Consider the following 24,108-nt stretch of genomic DNA (forward strand, 5'->3'; position numbering starts at 1 on the left):
TCTAGCACTCTAGATTGAAGCATAAGACAGGGCAGAATTTTCCACCCACATAAAATGGTTTTCTGATGGGAAGGAAATACTTAGGTCAATCTGTTGCAAAAATAAGGCATTTTGACCTGACGTGGGAAGGATGTGTTTTATGGCCCTTATTGTAATCTGCAAAACAGGTGGAGAATAGATTTGCTTTAAGATATGCTTACGTGCATTTTATGTATATATGTGTATATATGTGTATTTTTAAATATGAATTCTAAATGGGCTTTACTGTTTCTGAGTGAATGGTCCTTCTGCTGTTTCACTGCTGTTTAGGGCGATCTACGTCGCATGTGGTCTGAGCCCTTCCACTCCAAGTCCAGCAGCTCCCGTTTCCTGGAAGTATGATGGAACAGACAGAAAGTGACCTGAACTTCTGCCTTGGTCCTTTTCACTTTAACTCGTGGCTTTGTCATCTCCTAAAGCTGGACAGGCTGGTACTTGGGAAGGTACCAATTACAGGACTTGTATGAAAGGACTTTGCATTGAAAGGAGGAAAAAGAAAAAAAGCTAAGGTTCTGGAGCTCCATGCGACTCCGTATCTCCCTGCAGATGTGGAACTGGGGACCCTTTGTGCAACTGCAGCCACTTTCCTCTTTTCCTCACTCTAATGGATTAGTACCAGACTATTACCTATGTGAGAGAGGAAGAGAGACTAGAAACTGAAAACGGCTTGAAGTCGTTCAAAAACTTGTGAACACTAAAAGAAAAACGGTTAGGCAAACTGAAGCTTCTTCAGCAAACGCTCATATACATTGGGACCAGTTTCCTGCTGGACTTCAGTTTTGAAAAGAACTGAGACAGAAGGTCTTCTGTCACAATATTGTTTTTTTTGTTTGTTTTTTTTTGTTGTTTTTTTTTTGATTTATTAAATATTTCCTGTGGTGTGAGGTTACTTATTAAATCCACAGACATTGAGTGACTTCTTGCAGTAAACATATAAAAATTTGTTGTAACGAGTTACGTTTCCACCCAGATGTCATGTTGCAGTGAAAAAGGGCACGATTTTTATACATATATATATACACACATATAGATATATATATGAATAAATAAAAAGGAAAACCTGCTAAGATCATGCTATGTAGCAGACAGGGGCTTGCTGTAATTTTTAGCATGTAGAGCAGTTTACTCTGGCTTTCTTGTATATGAATCTACAATGAGCTGCTGTTTTTCTCCCCCCTCCTGAAACTGAACCTGCAGTTTAAAAACAAGTGTAGTATTTGTATTGGTTGTACTCACGGACTTTAGGGGATATTTGATTTTGATCAATGTAGCAAACTAGGGAAGAAAAAAGTTGAAACCCACCCCTGTTGGTTTGAGGGGGGAGGGGATGGGAAGGGTGTCTTTTTTCTTTTTTTTTTTCCGTTTTTTTACAAACAGCTCCCTTGCAGGTTTTTAGTAGATCCTTCTTGACCCAGTGCATGTATTATAGCAGCAATTGTCTTTGTGCTTTCTGATCATAGTAATGTATCACTTGTAAATACATTTTTTCTATTTTCTATTTTTTTGTATTTTTTTGCATTTTGTTTCATTAGTGTGCTGTATTTTTTCCATGCCCCTGCCCCTTAAAGAAAAAAAAAAAAAGGAAAAAAAGAAAAAGAAAACTGTCCTTTACTGTTGTGACTGGTCAGAGTTTGTGTGTTGACTGCTTTGTACCTGACAGCCTGTTAAAATGTGTTGTGTTGTTTTTTTAAGCCAGCAGTTCCAGTTAGGTTAATTTATTAACTGAACGGCTACCCCGAGATAACCAGAACTTTCGTCCATTAAAATATTCTGCCAAATTGGGTTTGGGGAGCTCTGCTAAGCTTGTACCTCTTGTTAGTTTGATGCCAATAACTGCTAGCTGAGCAGAAGGAAAGCAGGATGAAACCTGACTGAGCAGTGAGCTCCCTCGGGGTACCGCTGCTTGCAAACAGGTAAGGGAGCTTCGGTGGAACCCCTGATCCTTTCTGCTCTGTCCATTCTTACAAGAAGAGCAAATTCAGCGTGGTAGAAAATATCATCTGGCCATGCTTAGCAATGCAGCTGTCTGGCCTGTTTTTAATTAACGTGCTCCTCTCTCCTCCTCAGGCAGGTCTGTCACTGCTCACGGGCCCTGGGGCTGAAGTGGCCGAGTGGCCCCTGAACCGTCTGTGAGCGCTCTGACACAGGTAGGGCACGAAGAAATGTGGGAAAGCAGCATGGCAATTCGCGGGGGGCTCTAAGGTTTTTGAGGTGGGTTGGTGGCAGGGGGGATGTTGTGATTCTTATTTTTTCCCCCAGTTCCTATCTTTAAGTCAGTTGAAAGCATTTCCTTTAGCATGTGCCTGCAATGCTCATCATCAGCTAACTCGGTTTTGATGAAGTAAATCTTTTTTAATTAAAAATTTGCATTTACAGTTAATAGCAAGTGTAGGAGCCCAGACTTGCAGTCAGCTTGGGCCAAAAGGAGGACGTTGATTTTTCAGCTACACACCTCGAACTTAAATTGAACAAAATATTGATAAGGGTGTTTAGAAAGAAAAAACACTTTTTTTTTTTAAAGTGGTAGCAAGCAGTGGGATAACATCTCTAGATCCCGTATCCAACTGATAGTAATGCACATCTCAAGTGCTTGGTTTTTCCTGGGAGCTTCCTCCTGCCTTTAGAATTAAAATAAATGGTCTTTCTCTGGTTTTGCAATGGCATTTTCTAGTCCATTCCAGGAAAGCATCCTATGAGTGATTTTCTACACTTAAAAGGCATTCTGGAAAAAGTTCTAAAAGTGTAAACTGACAAATGCTTAATGAGAATTAATTTAGCTTTCCAGAAAAGTCTTGGCCTTCCTCTTTTAAGCTATATTGCCTTGTGACACTGTGTGAATCCGACTTGTGCCAAGATTGCAAGTCGCTTGCACTTTACAGCCAGTCGGGTTGTAAACGCAGGCGTTTGTTTCTGAACCTACAGGTGGTGCCTGCTGCTCTGAAATGAGTCCCTGGCTTCCCAGGTGGATGCTTGCAGCTGCCAGGTGAGCAAAACTGAACTGACAGGTGGAATAGCAGCCACCGCTGGTAGGAAGAGGATTTGGTGCTTTGGAGGGGTTAACTGAGGCATAACTGTTCTAAATACGAAGCTGTTACATCTGCAGAGGCGCAAAAACATTCTCCTGTTATTTATTTGAGTAAGTTAAAGCTGTAAAACTTTGTCCCACAGCTCTCCTGTCAAGAACACCTCAACTTTTTGGGTGGATTAGAACAGGTTCCTACCTCAGCACACAGCTGCTGGCACCCTGAGGAGACATATGTACTTTCTGGCCTTGTTTCTTCAGCCTGGCCAACTGCACGTTTTCTCAGATCAAGGATGAAACGATAGAAACTGCTGGGTCCTTTGGCTTTCTGAGGGCGCTCTAGGGCCTAGATTCCCTGTCCCTGTTGGGTCCTGCTCATGCCTTCTTGGTTTTACATTTTGTTACACTCCCTCATTAAATACTTGATACAAATTCGTGCAGTGTAATCTCCAGCCATCTGCTCTTTCTTGTGAAAAATTGTCAAAAAAATATTTTAGAAAGTATTTGACTAATAAAAGCTTTTATGTAGGAGGTTAAAAGGATACTGGCAATAAAAAGTGATTGATGCATGCGTGTTTATAGCAAAGTTAGGACAGGGACCAGAATTGTGAAATGCAAAGCTGTTAAAAGTTCTGGAGCCGGTTTTCTGCTGTGCCTTTGGGAACAGTCAGCTTAGAAATGTCACTGTTTGTCTCTTGAAGTTTTCCCTAAGGTCACACCCTTAGTCTTGAAAAAGATTTTGAGTTCAGAAAAGACCTGGGACTGTTTCACTGGCCAGTGCAGATGAAGTATTTTACAACACTTCTATACTTTTACAATACACGCTGGTAATTCTGTGTCTGTGTTGGCCCAGCAGGAACAACCTGTGAAGCCTCGAATCCGTGCCCGGACCTCTGCAATATCGCATGGCGCTGCCTGCACAGGCTTAGAAGCACATCGGGGTGCCAGCGCTGCGGTTTCCACCGTGTCACACCCAGAAGCCATTTGTGGAGATGAATGTTTCCTGTCTTGAGCGTGGGGGTATGGTGTGTTCTCAGAGAGAAGGGGAAGGAGTCACTGAAGCAATGAGGAAACACAAACTGACTGTTGGGTGGCTTCCCCAGCTCAGGGTTGACCCTTTTGGGGAGGGAAGGGGATGCACGGCTCCCAGGTATTTTCGTACAAGTAGTGAGCATGTAGAATTTGATATTAATGTTTAGCTAAACAGCAGTAAGCTGCATTTTCATTCAAGTTGTAACACTGCCAGATTTTCTTATCTCTATTCCATTTCTTCTTGTTATTCTTACAAGTATTTTGCCTTTTAATTTCAGCCTGTCTTTCACTTTTGTTATTTTTTTAAGCCATCCATGATCCCTAACAAAACCAGAATGTGTGATTGTGTTGTCCGTGCTATTTAATGAGGGCTCTCCAGTTAGGCAGAACAAAATTTAATTTAAAATCAAAATTGTTTGTCCTATTTTTCTTAGCAGTAACGCTGTCAGAAAAGACCAGTAGAAGAGAAAGTGTTGTGGTGTGAAAGCAATACTGCGGTAACTTCAGCTGAGTCCCAGCAAAACATTTCATACACTGCTTAAACATGGAAGGCTGAGGGCATTGCTTGGTTTTGTGTCTAAGTTGTGTGAAGCTGACAGAGGTGAGTCCCATCCCTGTGCTGGTAGGAATGGAGAAGTCTGAGAGAGGGCTCCAGGCTCCGGCAGCTCCTCAGTGCCACACCGGGCTGCAAGGCTGGGCCAGGAAGGATGTGGCTAACGCCTGTGCTCCCCAGGAGGAGTTCTGTGCTTCTCCCCTGTGTGTACTCAACTGTGACAGCCCAGAACAGCTCGTCTTCTCCTTTAGTCTGCTGAGAACTCATGAAGGGATTGTGAGCCATATATATATGATACAAAGTGCGTCAACTCTAACTGGTGAGTGAGGGGAAAGCAGCTCCCCGTTCCTGTAACTGTTTCTTCTGCTGAAGGGTTTGTGTTAGGGCTCCACAGGAACTGCTGGAGCAGGAAATGTCAGACAGACCTGCTGCCGTCGTGTGATCAGTCCTCCTGCCCTGGAAACTGATCTTCAGCTGGTGAGTTTTTCATCTCCAGCTGGAAACTTCCAAGGTTTCTCCTGCTTCATTCCCTGCAGTCTGTTGTAACCGATCTAATGTACATTTAGACCATTTGGGGGGCAAAAGTGTCCTTGAAAAGTGCAGCTGCACCTTTCTTTCCCATTCTAACTTGCATGTGACCCGATTTTCACATCTTGGTGCCTTAACTTTGCAACGTTAGCTCAGTTTGTAAACTGACAAAAACTTTCAGCTTCAACCTGAAATAGAGCCTTTTCTGAAAGGAAGCCTGGCCCTGCCCACCCTTGCCAGGGGAGCACTCTGTCTGGGGGCGGCTCTTTGTAAGAGCTCTCTATTCAATGCTGCTAAACTTGTTTGTGTTTTGCTCTCTCAGCAGTTCCCTTCTGTAACAGCCCCGAGGAACAGACGCACATGTGTTAAAGCCAAAATTACCTGACAGCAGCAGAGAGGAGTAAGATCTCAGCACCCTGCTCAGGAAAAAGCCAGCTTTCTGGGAGCTCTGTGGAGGTCTTTGTGTTCAACTGTGCTGTTTAACCCAAAACATTGCTGAGAACAGTGCTCTGAGACAATTACAGATCCCTGTCTGAATCTGTGGCAGCAGGGAAGGTATTGGAAAAGCTTTTGTTTGAAAGACTTTGCACCCTTGCAGCATGCTTGTTTGTTTATGTAATAGCAAAAGGGAACTCTGTAAGAGGCTCTGAACACATTCCTAGGCTCATGAAGCTGATTGTCACACTGTACCTAGACCAGTGATTTTTGACCAGCTGCACCCTTGCTGTAATTTGATGATGTGCAATGTAATTTGATTACAGCCTATGGCAGAGGTGCAGCACTCAGCAAATTGGCATCAACTATCAGCTGGTAGCCTCAGTTAACGTGTTCGCGCTAGGTCAGCTGTTGTGCTGATGCCAGAGCCAGCAGGAAGCTTGTTAACAAGGCACGCAGCGCGCTCTCCAGTTCCCAAAGGTGGGCTGTGGTCACAGGTGCAGCAGCAGGACTCCCTTGGAGCAGGCAATTACTTGATGCTGCCCCTGCGTTCTCTGCAGAAGGGCCACACGGGATTCTGCTGCATGCAGTTTGTAGTTTTTAGCGGTGTGCTGATGGCTGAGATGTTCACAGCTGATCTCCTGCTTTGGTTGGCCACTGTGAGCATGCGGGGCAATTCCACTCTGCTCTGAAGAGAAGCAGCAGTCATTTAACGGGGGTAAGTGAGGGGGTGTGAGGGGGAAGAGGCACAGGCTGAAAGCAATGAAGGTGTGGTAGAGCAGATCTAAGAGAAGCAGCGAGATGAAGAGAAGCAAAACAGCAGCAGGTGCGCCCTAGGAGTGACTGTTCTGGTTCACTGGGGCTGCAGCTGGACCTCAGTGTGTGAGGTCAGAGAAGTCGAGCACAGAAGAGTAATGGTGTGGTCCCAAAGTCTTCCCTTTCTTGCAGCAACCAGGCCTGCAGCACCTGCTGCAGCTGAGGGGAAAAAAAAAAAAACAGCCTTGTGTAAAATAATCTCACTTGCTCCTCCACGGCCATGCAAACAAGCCTTCGAAGCAGTGATACAGGTAGACGGCAAGCCCGAGGAGTGTCTCATGCCTAGAAGCCTTTCATAATTCACAACATAGGTGAAATCACTGCCTGGCTCAGTTTCTGGTAATTGTTCGGTCTGAGACCTAGGAGGAGAAATGCGAAGCTTTGCCCCAATATGCCATTGCCCTCTAGTGCCCTGCAGAGGTATTTGTGTTACGGGGCCCTCTGCACTAGCAGACACCCTCTGCAGCTCGAAGTGGTGTAACTGGTGTGCGCAGGCCAGGGTGGTTTAACGCGGTGATCGCATGGGACTGGAGAAACTATTCTACATGAGCTCACATTTGAACTAAAAAAACAAAGTGGGGAGGGGTGGTCCTTTAAAAAAAAATATCAGGTTTTATTTGTCTTCTCTGCTCTCTTTTATGTAATATAATCTTGCTGGTTTTTTTTGACTTTTTTTTTTTAATTTGCCACACAAATGACACCACAGGAAAATAACCATTTACATCTAGTGTATGCATTGTTTGGACAAGGGTGTGGGCCACACAGGTTGTAGTCTTAATCCTGGCCCTCTTTTCCTGAGTTTAGAGCGTTTTGTTTGGCTGTTTCATCGTCTAAAGGTTAATTTTTTGCCAAAGATTAAGTAGTTGAGGATATGTGCTACTGCAAAAGCTCCTTGGTAAGGCTTTCTGTATCACCTGTGCATTTCCCAGTTGTTGCCCAAAATACATTATAGACTAAAGGCTGTTACTGCCACTTTGTGCACGTTCCTGTTAGATAGTTGTTTGTGGACTAAAAGCAGGCTGGGGAACATTTATTCTCAGTTTCTTGTAAATATGTCTGAGCCATTGCAGCTTTTCTATACTTTGCTTTTACAGCTGCAGCCATAAGGTCCTGAGCAAACTGGCTGAGGGCTGTGCTGCGCAAGATGGGTTTTTGTTTTCCTTACCTTTGTTTTTACACCCACACACGCAGCATCACAGCCTGGGTCAGAGCCCTTTGTAGCCCTTTGGCAGTACCTGTGGCCTCCCCTCTAGCTCCTCGCCTGCTGGAAGTGGGGAACAGTGCGCTGCTGCTGCTGCACTTCTTGCTATGGCCTGCGCTGCACAGGGAGCCCACCACAGAGCATCCGCCACCTGAAATTCCTTATTCCAGCAGCCAAGGCAGCTTAACCTGCAGCTTGGGGCGGCACAGGGAGCACGTCCCAGTGCCTCGAACCTTGGCGCTGGCTATCACATACCACGTGTGACAGAGCCTCACGAAGGAAGCAGCAGGGAAGTGCACAAGGATCGCAGCTGACTTTACTGAACAGCAAAGTCACTCGCTGTGCTACCACTGAAAAACACTCTGCTAGGAAAAGGCCTGTGCTCGCCTACACACAGGGTGCTTCCTCCCTCCTGCACTCAGGCCATTGCTTACCAACCTAGATAGGGCCGTCCATGCACCATACTTTGTCCAAAGAAGAATCAGCACATTTTAACACGAAGGGCAGTTAATCACTGGTGAGGAAAACTTCCATCATTGTCCTCCTTCATGAGGGCCAAGACTGGACTGCTGTTGTGCACCGCTAGGAGGCACTTTGGGGCAGCGTGGTGCTCTGAGAGTCTTCAGCCACGGTAAGCCTTCAGCAGTTGACCTGCTATCACCAGTCTTTGGATCTCACTGGTCCCCTCGTAGATCTCAGTGATACGAGCATCACGGTAGTGACGTTCTGCTGGCATCTCTGTCACATAACCCATCCCGCCCAAGATCTGGATGGCCTGAAACGAAGGCAGCAGGTCAGTCCCAGGACTTTGTTCTCCACAGCCCCCATAAAAGGAGCTAATCCTGCTGTGTGCATACCTGGAGGGGGCACATGAGGCAATTACAGTTGCTGAGTAAACAGGATTAGAGCTGGTTGTTAACAGCAATGACAACCCAGGCAGCAAATGAACTACTTCAGGGGTAGTTGTTAGTTCTTCCATGGGTAACCCAGGGGTTCTTTTAACTATTTTTTTTTTAAAGACATATTCTAGCAAAGATTGATTCATCCTCTGCCCCCCACCCCCCCCCGCCCTAGGAACTTTCCTCAGCTTGCTGTGTGAAATGGGGAAGGACCACAACCCGGCTTCCAGCATGCTGTGTAGTTACCTGATGAGCGATGTTTGTTGCAGCCTCTGATGCAGCCAGCTTAGCCATTGCCGCTTCCTTTGGGGAAGGAAAACATCACTGAGGATGCAGTGATCACAAAAAAGGGACGCCCCAGTTGCATGTTTAACCCACCTGCTGGTGGTTAAACACCAGCAGCACTGGCTGGGCACGAGCTGAGTGCAGCGCTGCTGTACATCACACGGGTTTCTTGCCTCCAGCCTGTGCCCAGAGCTGTCACAGCTAGACAGATGGAAGGGTGACAATACCTTCGTGAAGGGCTTCCCATTGTCCTTCAGCATCGCAGCTCTCCAGGTCAGCAAGCGCGCCCCCTCCAAGGCCACAGCCATATCTGCTAGCTTAAACTGCAACGACAAACGCTGCCTTTGGCCGAGGTGGCTGCCTCTGCCTGCACGAGCACATACACCAAAGTGTCCCACCTCTGAGGCCAATACTGCTAGAAAAGGAGCGCCTCCAGCTTAACAGTCTAACGGTTTGAAAACATAAACAACTACCTCGCTTACCCCAGTCAGTGCAGAGTGCGCTGTGCCCCCGGAGCGAAGTCCCAGTGCCCACGTGCATTTTTCTGCCAACCCCAGCAATGTGAGCACCTGACGGCTCAGGCTACCTCGTACCTGGATGGCCTGCAGCTTGGTGATGGGCGACCCAAACGCCATCCTCTTCTCAGCGTAATCCACAGCACAGTCCAGGGCTGCCTGCGCTATTCCCAGCGCCTGGGAGGCGATGCCGATCCTTCCTGCATCCAGAGTTTGCTGAGAAAGACAAAAATATGTGTTAAATCAGGTCATAACTGACCAAACGGTACACACAGACGCACACGCAGACGCATAGACAGACACAGACGCGTGTGCCTTGGCTCTGATTTCATCCACCTTTAGAGACAATCCAGGGCATGCCCTGTGCACCCAGGACAGCTCTCCTTGGCCAAAATATTTAGGGAAAATGCAAAGTTTTCCCTTAATCTATGGGTACAAAATGGGAGGCTAGAACATGAACAGATGAGAAAAATTAAACTAAAACCATCCCTGCTCACACCGTCAGCATCATTCCTCAACCAGAGAACTGCCACGCTGGGTCTATGAAAAAAGCTCTGTCAAGGCTCTGTGGTAAATTCACGGAGCTCTGTGAATGCGGTCTCACGTGCTGCCCAGAAGGGGCTATGCCTAATGTTGCAGCTCACACTGGCAGCTCTCATCATCATTATCCTAAGTCTGAAAATGGATTTGGAAATGGCCAAGCTGGGGAGCTACTGCGTCACACAGCCACGGCTGCAGCGCTGAGCCACCTCTTACCATGGCGATTTTGAAGCCCATTCCCAGCTGCCCCAGCAGGTTGGCCTTGGGTATCCGACAGTCCTCGAAGATCAGGTTGGCTGTGGAAGAGGCTCGGATGCCCAGCTTGTCTTCCTTCTTCCCCAGCGACAGCCCCGGGGTTGGCATGGGAACGAGGAACGCGCTAATGCCCTGCAACAGGAGCCAGACTCTTAGGAATGGTGATGACTTCGCACCTACCTGGGTGTCAGCAGGCTTCCTGCAGACGTTTTTTCACAGGAGCCATGGGAACAGAAAGAAGGGGCGGGCCGAGGAAGTACAAGAAAGCCCGCACACATCAGCCCCGCTCTGTGCAACGCCTGCACAGCTCGAAATACCCTGCATGGCCCCCCCCGAACCCCTTCAGAATGGTGCTCCCATCACTTCCTTTACTCCCAAGCTCTTTTCCCAACCGACTCGCAGAACACACCTTGTGCTTCAGGGATTTATCTGTAGTAGCAAACACCACGGTGGCCGAGGCGTCCCAGGCGTTGGTGATCCAGGCCTTGGTGCCATTCAGGACCCACTCGTCACCATCCAGGCGTGCCACTGTGGATGCTGCTCCCGCGTCGCTGCCATTTCCTGAGCAAGGCAGCACAAAAACCATTCAGGCGATCAGCGGCAGCCGATGGTGCAAAGCCAGCGCCTGCCTGCAGCCCTGCTGTCAGCTCGTGGCACCACCTGGAACTGCGTGGTGTCACCACTGTCACTACCACCCCTCCCACAGTGGCTCCAAGCAGGAAAGGGAAAGGTCAGTGGCAGAGATGCCGCCATCTCCAGGGCTCTGCTCACACAGAAGGGATGAAAGTTTTCAGCATGGACTGTGTGGTGCCACACGTACCTTGGGTGCTGAGACTTCATTTAAATGAAGTGTTATAACCCACCTGTCTGCAAACTGTTACAGTCTGACAGACCTGAAGTCCATTCTAAACCTGACTAAGGCAGGTTACCCTATGTCCTTTGCAACAGCACGGGAACAGTCACAGCACCTGGCTCACTAAGAGCAAAACATCCGATTTTATCCCCACTGGTGAAGGGAGCGATCCACTTGTGCTTCTGTTCTTCAGAACCAAACTTGAGTATTGGCCCTAAATACAGAGACTTTGAGAATGGAGAGCTGAGTTAGTGCCTGCTGAAGGTATGAGCAACCTATAAACCCCCAAATATCTCAGTGCTCCCCAGCACACCAGAACCCACCACGGGAACAGCTCCCCTTTCTCCTGTTTCTCCCATATGCCCCTCTCCAACCACCACCCTGGTGCTGGCTCAGTTCCAGGCCGGTCCCTCCGGCGCAGCCCCGAGGCACTTACGTTGTTGACGCTGACAATGACGCCCGTGGACGCGCAGCCCCTGCTGATCTCCTCCACCGCGATGGAATAGGCCAGGTAGTCGAGGCCTGCGCCTTTGTACTCCTCCGGCACGTCCATAGCCAGCAGCCCTAAGCCACCCATCTTCTTCACCTGCACGGGGAATGGAGAAGTAAGGCGCTCTGCTCCCCCAGCGTCCCAGCAAACACATCATGCAGACAGACGGCGATAAGGACAGGCCATGGCAGGGCTACACACAGGTGAAGACGTGCTAACTCCTGGTGAAATGGGAATGTGGCTGAGCAAACTGGGAGGTGTCCCCAGTGACTTCAACAAGAGCTGTACGTGGTCACTGCTGGCTAGGGTGAGCTCCTGCTCAAAGGAAGGAGCCCTCTATAGATGAGATAGGCAGCTACAGCCTCACCAGAATTTTCTCAGCCTCCCACCAACATTTTCCCCTCACGCTACCCCTGTCGGTTGGAAGCCCTGCATGGGAAATCTAGCTGATAAAAATCGTCAGAACTTTACCTTCGAGTCTGCTGTGCTTCAGCCTAGGACTGCACAAGGAAAGAATTTTACAGAATGAATGACCCACAGAACACTTCGCAAGAAGGCAGTTTTTCATTCCCATTATAGCCAGGTCTCACTTTCCTGAGAATTTAATTGCTGGTCACGTTCCAAATTATTCCAACCCCACCTTCCACCCCTGGCTTAATTCAGAGCACTGTCTCACTCTACATCCATCTCTTATTAATACCTGGCAATATACAAGAGAAAAACAAGCTGTCCTCTATTTTTGTATTTAAAACGCAATATAACAAATTTGGCCCAATCTTTTGGTGTTGCAGAAGTAAGTGTATTACCAGGCTCTGCTTGCTTTAATACAACCTGTGAATTTTTAAACAAATGTTTTTCGTCCTGTGCAGACACCCAAAACACTCATCCTTCACTTCAAATCCAGAAGAAGGATGAAGGATGAAGCAGCTAGTTCTACGCATGTTGCTTTATCTTAATAAATGTTGCTTACAATTTGAATTTTCCCCTACGCATTCATGTGAAAATGTTCAAAATCAAATGTAAAAATCTCAGGTAAGACCAGTGAAGTAAGATGGCAGTTGTTTCTTCCTTAGAACAGATATGACTTTCCTGGCTCTCTTCCTTACTCCTTAAAAGGAAGGAGGAATGTAATAGAAGGAATACAATAAAAGGAATATAACAAAACTTGCATGCCTCTGATACTGCTTGCTTGGAGCCTTTTGGCTAACGTAACTGTTTATTTTTCTTGGGCTTACTACTTCACCACAATGCAATAGGTGCATCAGTCTGCTCAGCACAGCACAGACTTGCTGCACTGATTCGCACAAGCCACAGTTTGAGCAGCACCTCCATTTCTTCACAGCCCTAGGGGATGACCAACATCTGCCTCCTGACCTTTTCTCTCCACCACCAGAAACGTGCTCAGTTCTCCTAGGGCTCCTCACTACAAACCACGTTATGGCTACGTACGTGCAACAGAAGCGTTTCAACGACTTGAGAAGGCAGCTTAACGAGCATTTCCCACTATGAAGGACGTGCTGCAGAGGATGTTCCGTGCCAGAGAAGCCCAGGAACGTCTCTGCGTGCTGAGCACCAACACAGGCGGTGCTCGTGTTACAACGCCCGTGCGGGTTCTGCTGCAGGCCGGGGGCCGCCTGTCACGCACCTGCTGCGCGGGGAAGCGGTGCTCCTTGTCCAGCTGGGCCGCCAGCGGCATCAGCTCCTTCTCGGCGAAGTCGCGGCACGTCTGGCGCAGCATCAGGTGCGTCTCGGGCAGCTCCACGCTCCGGTACACCGTGTGCAGCCGCCGCAGCCCGACCCAGGGCAGCGCTGGGAGCGGGGCAAGGCGTGAGGCGGCCCCGGCCCGCCGGGGGGTGACACCGGGGGGTGACCCCGGCCCGGCCCGGCCCCAGGCGGCGCTGCAGGGCCCGACCCCCCCCCTCAGGCCCTGAAAGCCACGGGGGCACCCCCCCCGCCGCCCCCGCCCCGCCCGGCCGCTCCCCGCCCCCCCCGGCCGCTCCCCCCGCCCCGCCCGGCCCCCCGCCCTCACCCCGGGGCGCGCCGCGGGACAGGGCCAGGGCCGCAGCCATGGCCGCCGCCATCCCTCAGGGCAGCGCGCACCGCGCATGCGCCAGATGCCGAGGGCGGGGTCGGCTTCGCGAGAGGCCCCGCCCCCATTGCCGCCTGGCCCCGCCCCCTCCCGGCCCCGCCCAGCGCCCGTGGAGACCGGAGGGGGGCGGGGAGCGTCACCGGGCCGGGCCGGGGCCCCCCCAGGCGGCAGCAGCCCCAGGGCCGCGCTGCGAGCCCCGCCTGCTGTAACGGCACCGAGGGGCAGCAGCGCTGCCGGTCGCTCCTCCCTGCGGCACGGGCAGAGGGGCAGGACAGGCGGGCACAGCGCAGCGAGGGCCGCGCTCAGGTAGCACGGGGCACAGCCCGCTGTGAGGGCACAGGGGGAGGTACTGAGACACGGAGCTGAGAGCTCACCGCAGCTGGACCTGATTGCTTCGTCACCGCCACTTCCCGCATTCATTTCTAGCTTGTAACCACTTTATTCTTCCCAAACCCTCAGGCAAGCAGGTAAACGTCCTCGAGCACCAGAGGGCAGGCTGCTGTCGGTGCTTCTCTGCAGCGAGAAGCCTTGAAAATCCTAAGGAAAGCACGCAGAGGAAGACACTTCCTACCGAAAGCAGGGGACAAGGACAGCAGTGCCCAGCCCGTGACAAGGGACGCCTTCCTTCACGGATATTCCTCAGTCAGTCCCGAAACAGCTGTCCAGAAAGTTCGCTGGCATGAGTCCAAAGCACTCGCCTCAGAAGTGTGAAAAAGAGGTCCTGGTCCTAAGAGGACAAACACTGGAAAGGTTTAGGATGTGTGGGTTTGGTCCCGTTGTTAGAGCGGAGCACAGCACGATCCCAGCCCTCTTCTTCCAACTCGGCACAAGGGACCTGAGAAGCTGCCTGCGCAGGTACCTGTTCTCTTGCTCAAACTCCGCCTGACATGAAAGCAGCTCCCTCACCGTCAGCACCCGGCTGGGACCGTTCACCTGACAAGGGTGAGATCCTACCGGAATTCCTCCCTAGCTCACTGGCGTGGGAAGCTTTGATCCATCGTTACAGCATCAGAGCGCACAGAACCGAGGGAAGATGCTCTGTTAGATCACTTTACCAAAGACATCACCCCTGCCTCAGGGACGAGTTCAGAAATCCCTGACCTTTTGGATTACAATCACCCTTTTCAGTGCTGGGTTGCCCTCTTGTAGGGCCTTATTTCTGCAGCATGCTTTTTGGGCAAAGGCCTTCTGATCTGGCAAAGCAAACATCCATCTAGAAACTGTCTGAGGGATGCTAGCGCTGCCTGCAAGCCTCCTGGTTTTCCTCCCGTTTTCCTTTCCTTATTGCTGAGTAAATGATACATTCACCGGTGGGAAAGCCACTGCCTCGATGCTTTTTTCTGATCACGACTGGCTGAGGTAATGGCTGCCTAAGACAGGAATCAGCTTTCCTCTAAGCATCCACGCCGGATTTATGCCCGGCAGGGTGCTCAGGCTGGCCGGCGGCACTTCGCAAGGCAGCGGCTAGATGGCAGCCACGGCCCTCCGAGCGCTCCCGGCCCCGCAGAGCTGCCTGCCGGCCGCCCGCGGCTCGCACAGGTCGGTGTGCGCCCCTGCAGCGATTCCTGCCGCTCGCTCTGGCGATGGTCTGTCTTCCTCTAAATATCTTTACTCGGTGACACGGAAACCAGACGGGAAACGTCACACCCATAAGAAAAGCAGTTTGCTTCATACAGAAAACGAGATAAAAGGAACATTTAAAGGCACCTGGATTTATACTACCTAAAAATTCAGCTCAATATGCTAAAATGTCCTGGGAACAGCTAACAGCCTCCTCTGACCCTACCTGAGCAGCTCAGAATGCTCCGGGGTGGAAAGCACACCTCTGGGCAGCTCTGCCTTGTCACAAGCAAATATTCTTCCAGCAGAACAAAAGTTTCCCATCTCAACAGCGTGGCATGAGCCCGCCTAAAGACAGCTGCTGCAGGAGGCACCTCAAGCTCCACCTTTACTAACCCTGAAATAACTAACCAAGATCCCCTCAGTGCCCTTGGAGATGCTGGAGGGGAGCGATGGCAGCAGAACTGTTCTTCGTCTTTCAGCCACGCAGACCTTGCCCCTCCACATTCCCAAGACGTTTGTTGTGGTTGCTCATGATTAATGCTCCACCCAGAACAGGTCATTTGTTGTGGTTAATCATAATTAAAAATCCTTCCCAAGAGCTGGAGATTCTTTCGTGACTGCCGCCCCACATACTGCTTACGCTGCTGCTCGCTGATCCTCTACGCCAAGGCTCCCGTCGTTAATCTGTGAGGTAAAGGCAGCGGCTTCCTATTGCTGTTTACGCATGAACAGGCTGAGATGTCCACCCCAATTCATCCTGCTAACACAGAACCTACGCTGAATCGGCCTTAACACAACAGGTAACCGACTGCATCTGCCAAGGGGCTAGGTTTCAGCTGTCTCGGGGAACAAGTGGAACTAAGACCAGCAAGTGTCTCTAGTCCAGACACAACCTAACTCCCCCGCACGGCAGGCAGGGCTGGCCAGCCCAGCAGAACCGCCAGACTGGAAGCAGAAAACAAGCAGGGAAGGGTTTTGGTCACTGAGGTTCTGCATGGTCAGGAGCTGGGCACCAGCGCAGTCACTGAGAAGCAGAGCTCTCCTCTACCCAGCGCACGGTGCTACTTCCTATCGCCAGATCCCAAGCGCTGCTGTGGAGACACCCTCTGGTCTGGCAGTCACTAACTCAGCAGGAGACTTCCTCAAATATAAATAAGCAGCCAAGCACGAAAAGCAGTGAAGGGAACTCCGACAATTAAAAAGAGAATGTCAGTTCTCACGTTTTGGTCATTAAGAATCCCCCTCCGTAACACTGACTGATTTGACCTGGGGTTTTTAGCTGCTAGTACCTCAGCTGAAACAAAGCAAATGGTAACAGCACCGTCTGTCCTTCCAGCACCTCCGACATTCAGGTTTAAAAGGTTTAAAAGCATTCAGAGATTGAAGCCTAGGAAGCTTTGCTTCCTAAGTGTTTTTCAAGTGATTTTCCCCATTCTCCCTTTCTCCTCTAAGCCCCACTAAACCGACACCTCCCCTGCACCCCAGCTAGACTGACAACGTGCCATTGGTCCAAAACCAACACATTCCGTAGCAAGAGCCAAGAAACCTACGCAAGGGGAAGCAAGAGAAATGATAAATATACTGAGATTAAATTCAGCTCTAAGGTTGACCCTTGAGCTCCAAAATTCAGCAATTTGCTTGCAGAAGCTCAGACAGAAATGCTATCAGACTGACTCAACGACCAAACTGCATAAAGCCTCTCTTTTTCCCCCATCTCTTCTCCCTAGTGATACCTCTGATCGAGCCACCCCCAGGGGGCTGCTCAGACCCCTGGATATAGAAAGAAGATTCCTGCATCACTCAGAGGCTGAATTAGTCTCTTATTTTATCTTTCCCACTGGAGAATATTGGGATGCACCCTAAAAAGCAACCTCAGCCATGCTACAAACTAAACCACTATGCACGGAAGAGACGATCTATCCAAGTGAAGAAGAGATCTGCTCTTCAGGTGTCAGTGGCTACCCGCAGGGGGCAAATTGTCCTGCTAAGAAATAGCTTACCCGAATAATCTGACCTCTTGAAAGAGGGTAGTCACCCAACAGGTGAAACATCAGAAGCACTAAAAGTGCAACCTAAGCTATAAAAACTGTAACAGCGATAGTTTTCTAACAGTGCCTCTGATCCATAACCTAACCAGGGTACCAGAAGGTATCCAGAAATGGAGAATGACAGAGGCTGGATATGTTAAGAGTGGTGGATAGTGAAGCGTTGCAGGGAGAGTTCCTTTACTTTTGGGAGCTGTCTTCTTTGCTTCATGTGTTCAGCCTCCCGCAAGGAAAAAAGGTTTGACAAGAAGCCTTGTCGCATGAGACAGCTCCAGTCCGGTCCTGGACATCTGGAATGGTAACGGCAGCACGGCATCCACGGACACACATGATTACTGTCCTCCGTTGTACGCGTAATCGGCCTTGTTGTGCATTATCAACTTGTTGTCCACAAAGTAAAAGCTGTCTGAGCGGGTCTCGTATGGATTTTCAACCATCAGACGGACTGTGAAAGAGAAAGCTCAATTACATTCAACAGCCTGCCACGCTCCAGTGGGCAGCACGAAGTCAGAATAGAAAGGGCTCTGCCACTCTGCTGGATTTACCAGGCTGATGCTCTGCCCTATCCAAGTAAGAGAAGCAAACCACACTGCTGGGCACGCTTCAAAGGCTCCAGCCTGCTCTTCCTATTCACAGGACAAGCACTGCCAAAAGCAAACAAACGGGTGGAGCAATCTCTCACAAGACATGGAAACTGTCAGAGCCACCGCTAAAGCAAGCGGCAATCATTGTCTGTAGGCAGAGAGGCTGCAATCCACAAATAAAAGCAAGTGGCTGCACTCCCCACGTGTACACAGACGCGGTGCAAACACTGCGCCTCCTCCCGCAGCCAGGCAGCCACAGAAGGGCCCACGCCACACGCCCCTGCTCTATCCAGCCCCTGAGGTCAAACATAGCCTGCACAATGTGTATTTGCAGAGATCTTGGTCGGCTCAAAAACACACCTCTCAGAGAAAAGCCAGTTCTGTTCCAAAGCTGGAGGCTCAAGCCGTAACAAGCAAGTGCTGAAAACAGCCGTGTGACTACTGGGAGAACCCTTTTTCAAGGTTTTCTTACTTTCTGGACTACATTGCCGGGCACTAGGCACAAAAGCCCTGCAACTGACCAATTCTTCTTGCAGCCTGTGACTTGACAGTACAGGTTGTCTTAGGCTTTCATTCCAAAGGTGGAGAATTTGCAGCACAAATGTGTGACTCAGGATTAAACACAGCCTAAACAAGGAATGTGTACCTACTTACTCCTGTCCCTCCATCCCACTCACAACTCTTTGCACAAGCAGTGAGAAAATGAGAGGGAAAAAATGAGCACATATGCATACACAAACAAAACAACTCAGTACGGAAAGGGAGGTACTTACTAAGGTCTTCTGAGAGCTGAGGGAATTCGTAGATGTGTTCGCATGTGTTCCTGCTACTGGGGATGCAGAAGCCAAAATCAAAGTCAAAGTTCTTCAGCAAGCGATCTCGGAAGTAATGTCTCTCAATCATTCGAAAGTTTGACACTGGCTTTTCTCCCACTGTAAATTCCACTCTGTAAGCCAAAAGTAGGAAAAAAAAAAACAGCTAAGGCAACCTTCCTCTCTGCCTACTGAGAAAGACAGAGCCTTTGACCCAAGACTACAGAAGAATCCAACAGATCCGTTCCAGAAAGAGACGCTTAGATATTCTTAGTGCAAGACAGGTTTTCTCTAGTCTTTGATTCTAGTTACAACGGTCAGTGATGCTACATAAACATCTCATTCTCCCCTCTTTTTATGAACTCTTACTCACGTTGCACCGACAGTCCGAAGACGAAGAAACGCTGGGGTGAACTGGTAACGAACAAAGCGGCCTGCACTAGCGTCAAGTTCACTGTTGTCATCTTCATCCTCATCGTCTTGCTCTAGAAAATGCACCAGCTCAGAGTTACTCTGCCAACAGCATACATGTAAAGTACTACTGGCTAGCAGGAATATCAGGACAGCCTTGCTATTACTTAGGCATTGAACGTGAAGGTATTTAAGAAACGGTCTGAGACTCAAACTAGCACTAAGAACTACAGAGAAGATCTGATAAGACAGCTGGCTCAGCCTTGGTGGTTCCGGAGCTAAAACCGCCCTCAATCTCACAGGATATCCCCCCTTGTAATTGCCAAAACACGTGTAAGAAACTCTGCCCCGGCTAGCCAACAAGGGAAGATTCGCAGCTGATAAGATTTCCCCCGTCACAATATAATCACATTTTTATGACAAACCTATGAAATTTCACAGCAGGGGAAAACTCGGTGTTGAGGTAAAGGAAAGGGATTTAGTCACCAGGGCATACTGAAAGACGTTTCTGCTTAGTATGAGCCCTGCACTGCAGCTTCGCAGTTCCCTGAGTCCCTCCAGCCTCTTTGCGATGTTAGGATAACATACCTGAAGCAGAAGGCTTCGCAATTTCAAACAGCACAGTTCCAGTCTCGAGGTCCCGGATCTTGAACCTGGTGAAGTCAATGTTGTAAATGTTGTCCTCAGGTTTGCATAAATAATCTAGAAGAAAAAGAAAACACGTACTAGCATTTCAAATGATCCCCGAGTAACTACCAAAGGACTTTTTTTTTAAACTAGCCCTTTAAGGTACATATTGCAAATTGTTTTTTCAGAAGCTTCAGGCAAGCAGGACAAAACTGAGGCTAAAAGAAAAAAACAAAAGCGTGCTAGGTGCCAAGGAGAAGAGCAAGAAAGGAATCTGGTCAGAAAGGCAGAGAGCGGCATCCCAGAACAAAACCAAGGAAAAAACCCCACACAACTTTCTGAAAGTTGTAAGATAGCCGCGGGCAGAAGCGGGCAACGCAGCCCCGGCATCCCCGGTCCCCAGGCGGCAGCGGCACCGAGCCTGAGGGGCACGGAGCGGCACGAGGGGGCCCCACAGCGCTGCCCCCTCAGCCCCTCACAGCCCCCAGCCCCTCACAGCCCCCCTCCCCCCTCAGCCCCCGCTCACTCTCCGTCACCCGGCACAGCCCCAGGACGTGCTCGGGCCGGACGGTCTCCAGCGCCAGCAGTTCGGATTCGGTCCACGGCGTCCCCGGCCGCGGCGCCGCGTCCCCCGAGCCTCGGCGGCCCCGCAGGCGGCTGAGGGCTCCCCCGGTGCCCGGCGGCGGCTTCTTCTCCGGCCCCGCCGCCGCCGCCGCCCTCGCCTTGGAGCCGCTCATCGCCCCGCCGCCGCCGCCAAGATGGCCGCCGCCGCCCGCGGTAGCTATGGGAGCGGCGGGCGGCGCTGCGCGGGTCAGAGGGCGCGGGCGCTGCCTAGCAACGCCGAGGGGGTGTGAAGCTAAGCAGGGCCCGCCGCGTGCGCGGCCCGGAGGGGGGACCGAGAGGGGCGGTGCGTTCCTCGCCCCGCCGCCGTCCGGCACCGTGTGTCCCCCCCCCCGCCAGGCAGTCCCGGCACGGAGCGGCCCCGGTCCCGGTTCCCCAGCCCCGGTCCCGGTTCCCCAGCCCCGGTCCCGGTTCCCCAGCCCCGGTCCCGGTTCCCCAGCCCCGGTCCCGGTTCCCCAGCCCCGGTCCCGGTTCCCCAGCCCCGGTCCCGCACCTGCTGGGCGGCCTCGGCACGGTACGACCCGGCTCAGGGTGCCCACCCCCGTGGCGGGAGCCCCTCCGTCCCAGAGCTGTGCTGGGGCACGCCTCAGGGAAAAGCCTGGAATTACCTAGGGAAATAAAAGTTATCTGGGGCAATAAACCCCAACCAAGCGGGAAAATAAAGCCACCGAGCAGGCAGCACGGCCCCGCTTCCCTGGCCCGGGGCCAGGGCCGGCAGCACCACCAGCCAGCCCCCACGAAGCCGGAGCTCCCAGGCCTCGCCACGAGGGAACCCACGTCTCGTTAATTGAATCACGGCCCGGATCCCGCAGGGCTGCGGGTTAATTACAGAGAACAGGAGGAACGGGGCTCCGGGGAGCCCTGCTCCTTCTGGGAAGCGGCGGCACACACTCTGCTGTGTGCCGAGGCTGCGGGGCAGGGGGGACACGGAGCCCACGGAGCCCGGCCAAGGCTCAGTGTGCAGGGGCTGACTGGGAACCGAGCAGCGGTTAGTGACGTCTGCTGCTGCTGCTCATAAGCAGCTACTGCCAACAAAACGCTCTTTCAGGAGCCTGCCCATGCCAGTGCTCCCAAATCCTCCTGGCAGGGGTGGGTTCAGTCCCTCCCAGCCGCCAGCAGCCCCTCAGAAAAGGCACAGGGCCGCTGTGAGAGCACGGGGCCGACGTCCCTCGTGCCTCAGAGCAGCCGGGAGCTGGCACCCCGGGGAGGAACGCGCCACGGTCCCTCTGCTCTACCTACAGTCCCTTCCGACCGCCGTCATTTCAAGCCGAGAGCGGGGCAGCTTGCAGGCAGATGGTGTCTCTGGCGCTCCTGAGGCGAGCAGGGAGCAACGATGTCGGCAGCAGGGCTGTTAAGAGGATGCTGTAGAGCACGGGCCGTGCTCCATCGCCCCGAAGAGCTGCGAAGGTGGCAGCAAGGCAGTGTCGGACGAGGATCAGCGGGGATGGAGGCTCTGCTGTAGGCTCAGGGCTGCAGCGGTGCCGGGGGGGGCATTGAGCTGCGAGGCAGGGAGGGCTCCCCCTTCCCCAGCGTAACAGAAGACCAACCACCTCGTCCGAGTGACAATATAATTCTGTTTATTTTCCTTTAGCACACTGCTGGTTAAAACTGCCAGACAGTAGATTTCAGAACGTTCCCTCAACCAAACATCCTGGGGAAATTAAAAAATAAAACAGCTACTGTGTACCAAAAATAAAATAACCCACCCCCACACCCGTCTTTTCCCCCAAACAAGTCTCTGCAAAGCCAATGCAATCAGAAATAGACATCTGTGCTTTTCACCCAGGGCCCAAGCTTGCTGCAAAACAAACTAAAAAAAAAAATGTCACTGCAAGTTGTTATAACACAAAGCAATGGACAGTAAAATAAAAAAAATCCTCCTCCAAAATCCTTTGTACTGGTGACAAGCGCAGGTGGGGATCCCTCCCCACACTGCTTCAGCCTTCACAGACAGCTCAGACCTACAGCTCCAAGTAGTTTGCAACGTGCCCTTGATGCCATCGGCACAGGTCACGGGGCCAGCCACCGACATTACAGCCGCTACATCCACGGCACCCGAACGTTACCGCTGGGACCAGGCCAGCATCTCACCGTCCTGGCCACTGCTTCCTGGCACGAAGTGCAGATCCTGCCTCTGCTCCTTCTTTCTCCAGGGCTGCTTCACCAAGCAGGCTGGTTTCTGAGTGGGAAAGCCCTGAACGCGGGAAGCCCCCCGTGGAAGCCCCAAAAAACGCCAGTCCAAATTCAGCAGCCAGTTTCCAAGTAATGTTGCGCTCCGGCATGGGAGCTAAGACCCGTTACAGCGTGACAAACGGCCGCGGTAGGACAGGCAAACACATCCTCCCTGCATGCGACTAGGAGCAACTCCAGGGCAGGGATCTCGCGTTTCCTAGATTCACTCACCCCAGTTAAACTGGTTCAAGCTGTACTTTGCCCCTTGCCTTGAAACCTCCATCGCACAAACTCTTTAGCAGAGACCTTTGATGTTTGCAAAAGATTATTCACATTTTCTAATCATCCAGCACTGTTTCTAGGAGGGAGGAAAGCACTTCTGTTTGTTGTGTGTTTTTTTTTCCTTTTTTAAATTTTTATGTTTTTATTTATTTTTAAATAAAGCACTTTTTGGGAAAAAAATCAAAACCTATCAATAACCTGCAGTAGCATCCCACTGATCAGCCTAGGGACAGTGCTGCCACATCCCTCCCCCTCCCGCATCTTCCCCCCAATCTCCAAAAATAGTATTTAATATACAGCAATAAACTCTGAGCAAGCCAGAGTCCCGGAAGACATGGACCTGCTTTCACCTCTCCCACCCAGCCCAGCCCCGTTCCAACGTGCTTGCTACAATGCTCCTGGGACGAATCCCTTCAGATCCGGGGTGAAACGCAGGTGCCCCAGCCCTGCTGGGCCAGCGCGCGGAGCAGGGACGCAGCACGGGAGGCCTACTCCACGCAATCACGTCTGAGCCTTCACAGCCCCAGCCCAGCGTTGTGTTTGTGCCGTTGAGAATCCTCGGCTGAGCCTACGTGGGACTAGCCAGTGAAGACAGACTGGTGCAACCAGGCTGACGTTAAAAAAAAAAAAGCATCCTTGAATTGTATTAGACTTTGGCATTTGTTGCGGAGATGCAGAAGCGCCAGTAGGTAAATTAGCTCAGCGCTGGCCCAGCTCCCATTTCCCTTGGATTCTCAGCAAGGATATTTCCCTCCCCACCGCCTAAGTGCATGAAGCAGACAGATCTCTCCCACATTTAGGCACCAAACACTTGGTACTTCGCAGCTGCTCAGAATCTGGCTCACATCAAGGGCTGAAGCTGCTCTGCTGGTCCTCTCCCCTCCTCCTGCTGTTTTCCATCACCAAAGGGCCTGTTCGGCCCAGGCTTCCAACACCAACACGTTTCCCTGGCTGTTGCAATTTCAACTTAAAGGAAGACCAAGGGACAAAGCACGGGTTCCTGCTCCCTGTTCAGACCCCAGTGGTGCAGGGGAAGCCCTCGGCAGGTGAGCTGGGGGAGCAGGACCCCCCAGCCACGCTCAGCAGCTCTACGCACCGCACGACTACCAGGCCCCGCTGTGACTCACTCTGCTCCGAACTGCACAGACACGCAGGCACCAGGCTGTCTGCAAGTTCTCCATCCTGCCTTCAGGAGATTCCTGGGGGAGACCAGACCTGAAGGAGCCCTTCCAGTTCTGTTCCCTGCGATGTGTTTTTTTTTCCACTGGCCTCAAGGGCTGGCACCAAAGATACTCGCTTGCAGTTCTGTGCTTCAGCTGTGACCTCCGGAGCTGGCACCAAGGGACAGCGAGACAGTCCCCAGCTGATCACAGGGGCAGGGAACGCCTGTCCCTTGGGGGAAAAAACAAACAAAAAAAAACAAACAAAACAACACAACA

At 51.2% G+C, this 24,108-nt stretch overlaps 2 protein-coding genes and 1 long non-coding RNA gene across 6 annotated transcripts in view; 2 read left to right on the forward strand and 1 right to left on the reverse strand.

Moving 5' to 3' along the window:
• The window catches only part of SPPL3 (signal peptide peptidase like 3), a 57,415-nt gene extending 55,878 nt beyond the window's left edge, over window positions 1–1,537 (forward strand). For all 3 annotated transcript variants that reach the window (XM_066978618.1, XM_013173703.3, XM_013173704.3), the window contains exon 11: window positions 310–1,537. In XM_066978618.1, the coding sequence (XP_066834719.1) occupies window positions 310–381 (72 nt within the window). In that variant the 3' untranslated portion in view covers window positions 382–1,537. The remainder of the gene's footprint in view (window positions 1–309) is intronic.
• A 665-nt stretch (window positions 1,538–2,202) lies between these two features.
• LOC125182780 (uncharacterized) lies at window positions 2,203–6,619 on the forward strand. The gene is made up of 2 exons (XR_007163339.2): window positions 2,203–3,022; window positions 3,918–6,619. It is a non-coding gene; the product is annotated as an uncharacterized lncRNA (long non-coding RNA).
• Window positions 6,620–7,083: 464 nt separating this feature from the next.
• Window positions 7,084–20,372, reverse strand: ACADS (acyl-CoA dehydrogenase short chain). Of its 2 annotated transcripts, XM_048063755.2 has the most exons (13): window positions 20,121–20,372; window positions 19,556–19,669; window positions 18,930–19,041; window positions 18,518–18,690; window positions 13,109–13,272; window positions 11,410–11,559; window positions 11,089–11,200; window positions 10,530–10,681; window positions 10,082–10,252; window positions 9,404–9,541; window positions 9,038–9,133; window positions 8,772–8,828; window positions 7,084–8,401 (listed from the first exon to the last, which is right to left on the reverse strand). In XM_048063755.2, exons 1-13 carry the CDS (start codon window positions 20,329–20,331, stop codon window positions 8,249–8,251), a joined length of 1,803 nt encoding a protein of 600 aa, XP_047919712.1. In that variant the 5' UTR covers window positions 20,332–20,372; the 3' UTR covers window positions 7,084–8,248. The 2 variants fall into 2 exon arrangements, with proteins under 2 accessions (XP_047919712.1, XP_066834718.1); XM_066978617.1 differs by lacking the exons at window positions 18,518–18,690; window positions 18,930–19,041; window positions 19,556–19,669; window positions 20,121–20,372 and adding an exon at window positions 13,493–13,642.
• Between the last annotated feature and the right edge of the window lie 3,736 nt (window positions 20,373–24,108).

Source organism: Anser cygnoides, chromosome 17 (assembly GCF_040182565.1).
Source record: "Anser cygnoides isolate HZ-2024a breed goose chromosome 17, Taihu_goose_T2T_genome, whole genome shotgun sequence".
NCBI classification, from domain to species: Eukaryota; Metazoa; Chordata; class Aves; order Anseriformes; family Anatidae; genus Anser; species Anser cygnoides.

Bases quoted from the DNA above. Each gene is read 5' to 3' on its own strand.
- ACADS (XM_048063755.2), bottom strand. From the start codon at position 20,331: ATGAGCGGCTCCAAGGCGAGGGCGGCGGCGGCGGCGGGGCCGGAGAAG. The intron at 19,670-20,120 runs GTGAGCGGGGGC...TTTTTCTTCTAG, and splicing joins GCTGTGCCGGGTGACGGAGA to ATTATTTATGCAAACCTGAG. The intron at 19,042-19,555 runs GTATGTTATCCT...TGCATTTTCTAG, and splicing joins TGCGAAGCCTTCTGCTTCAG to AGCAAGACGATGAGGATGAA.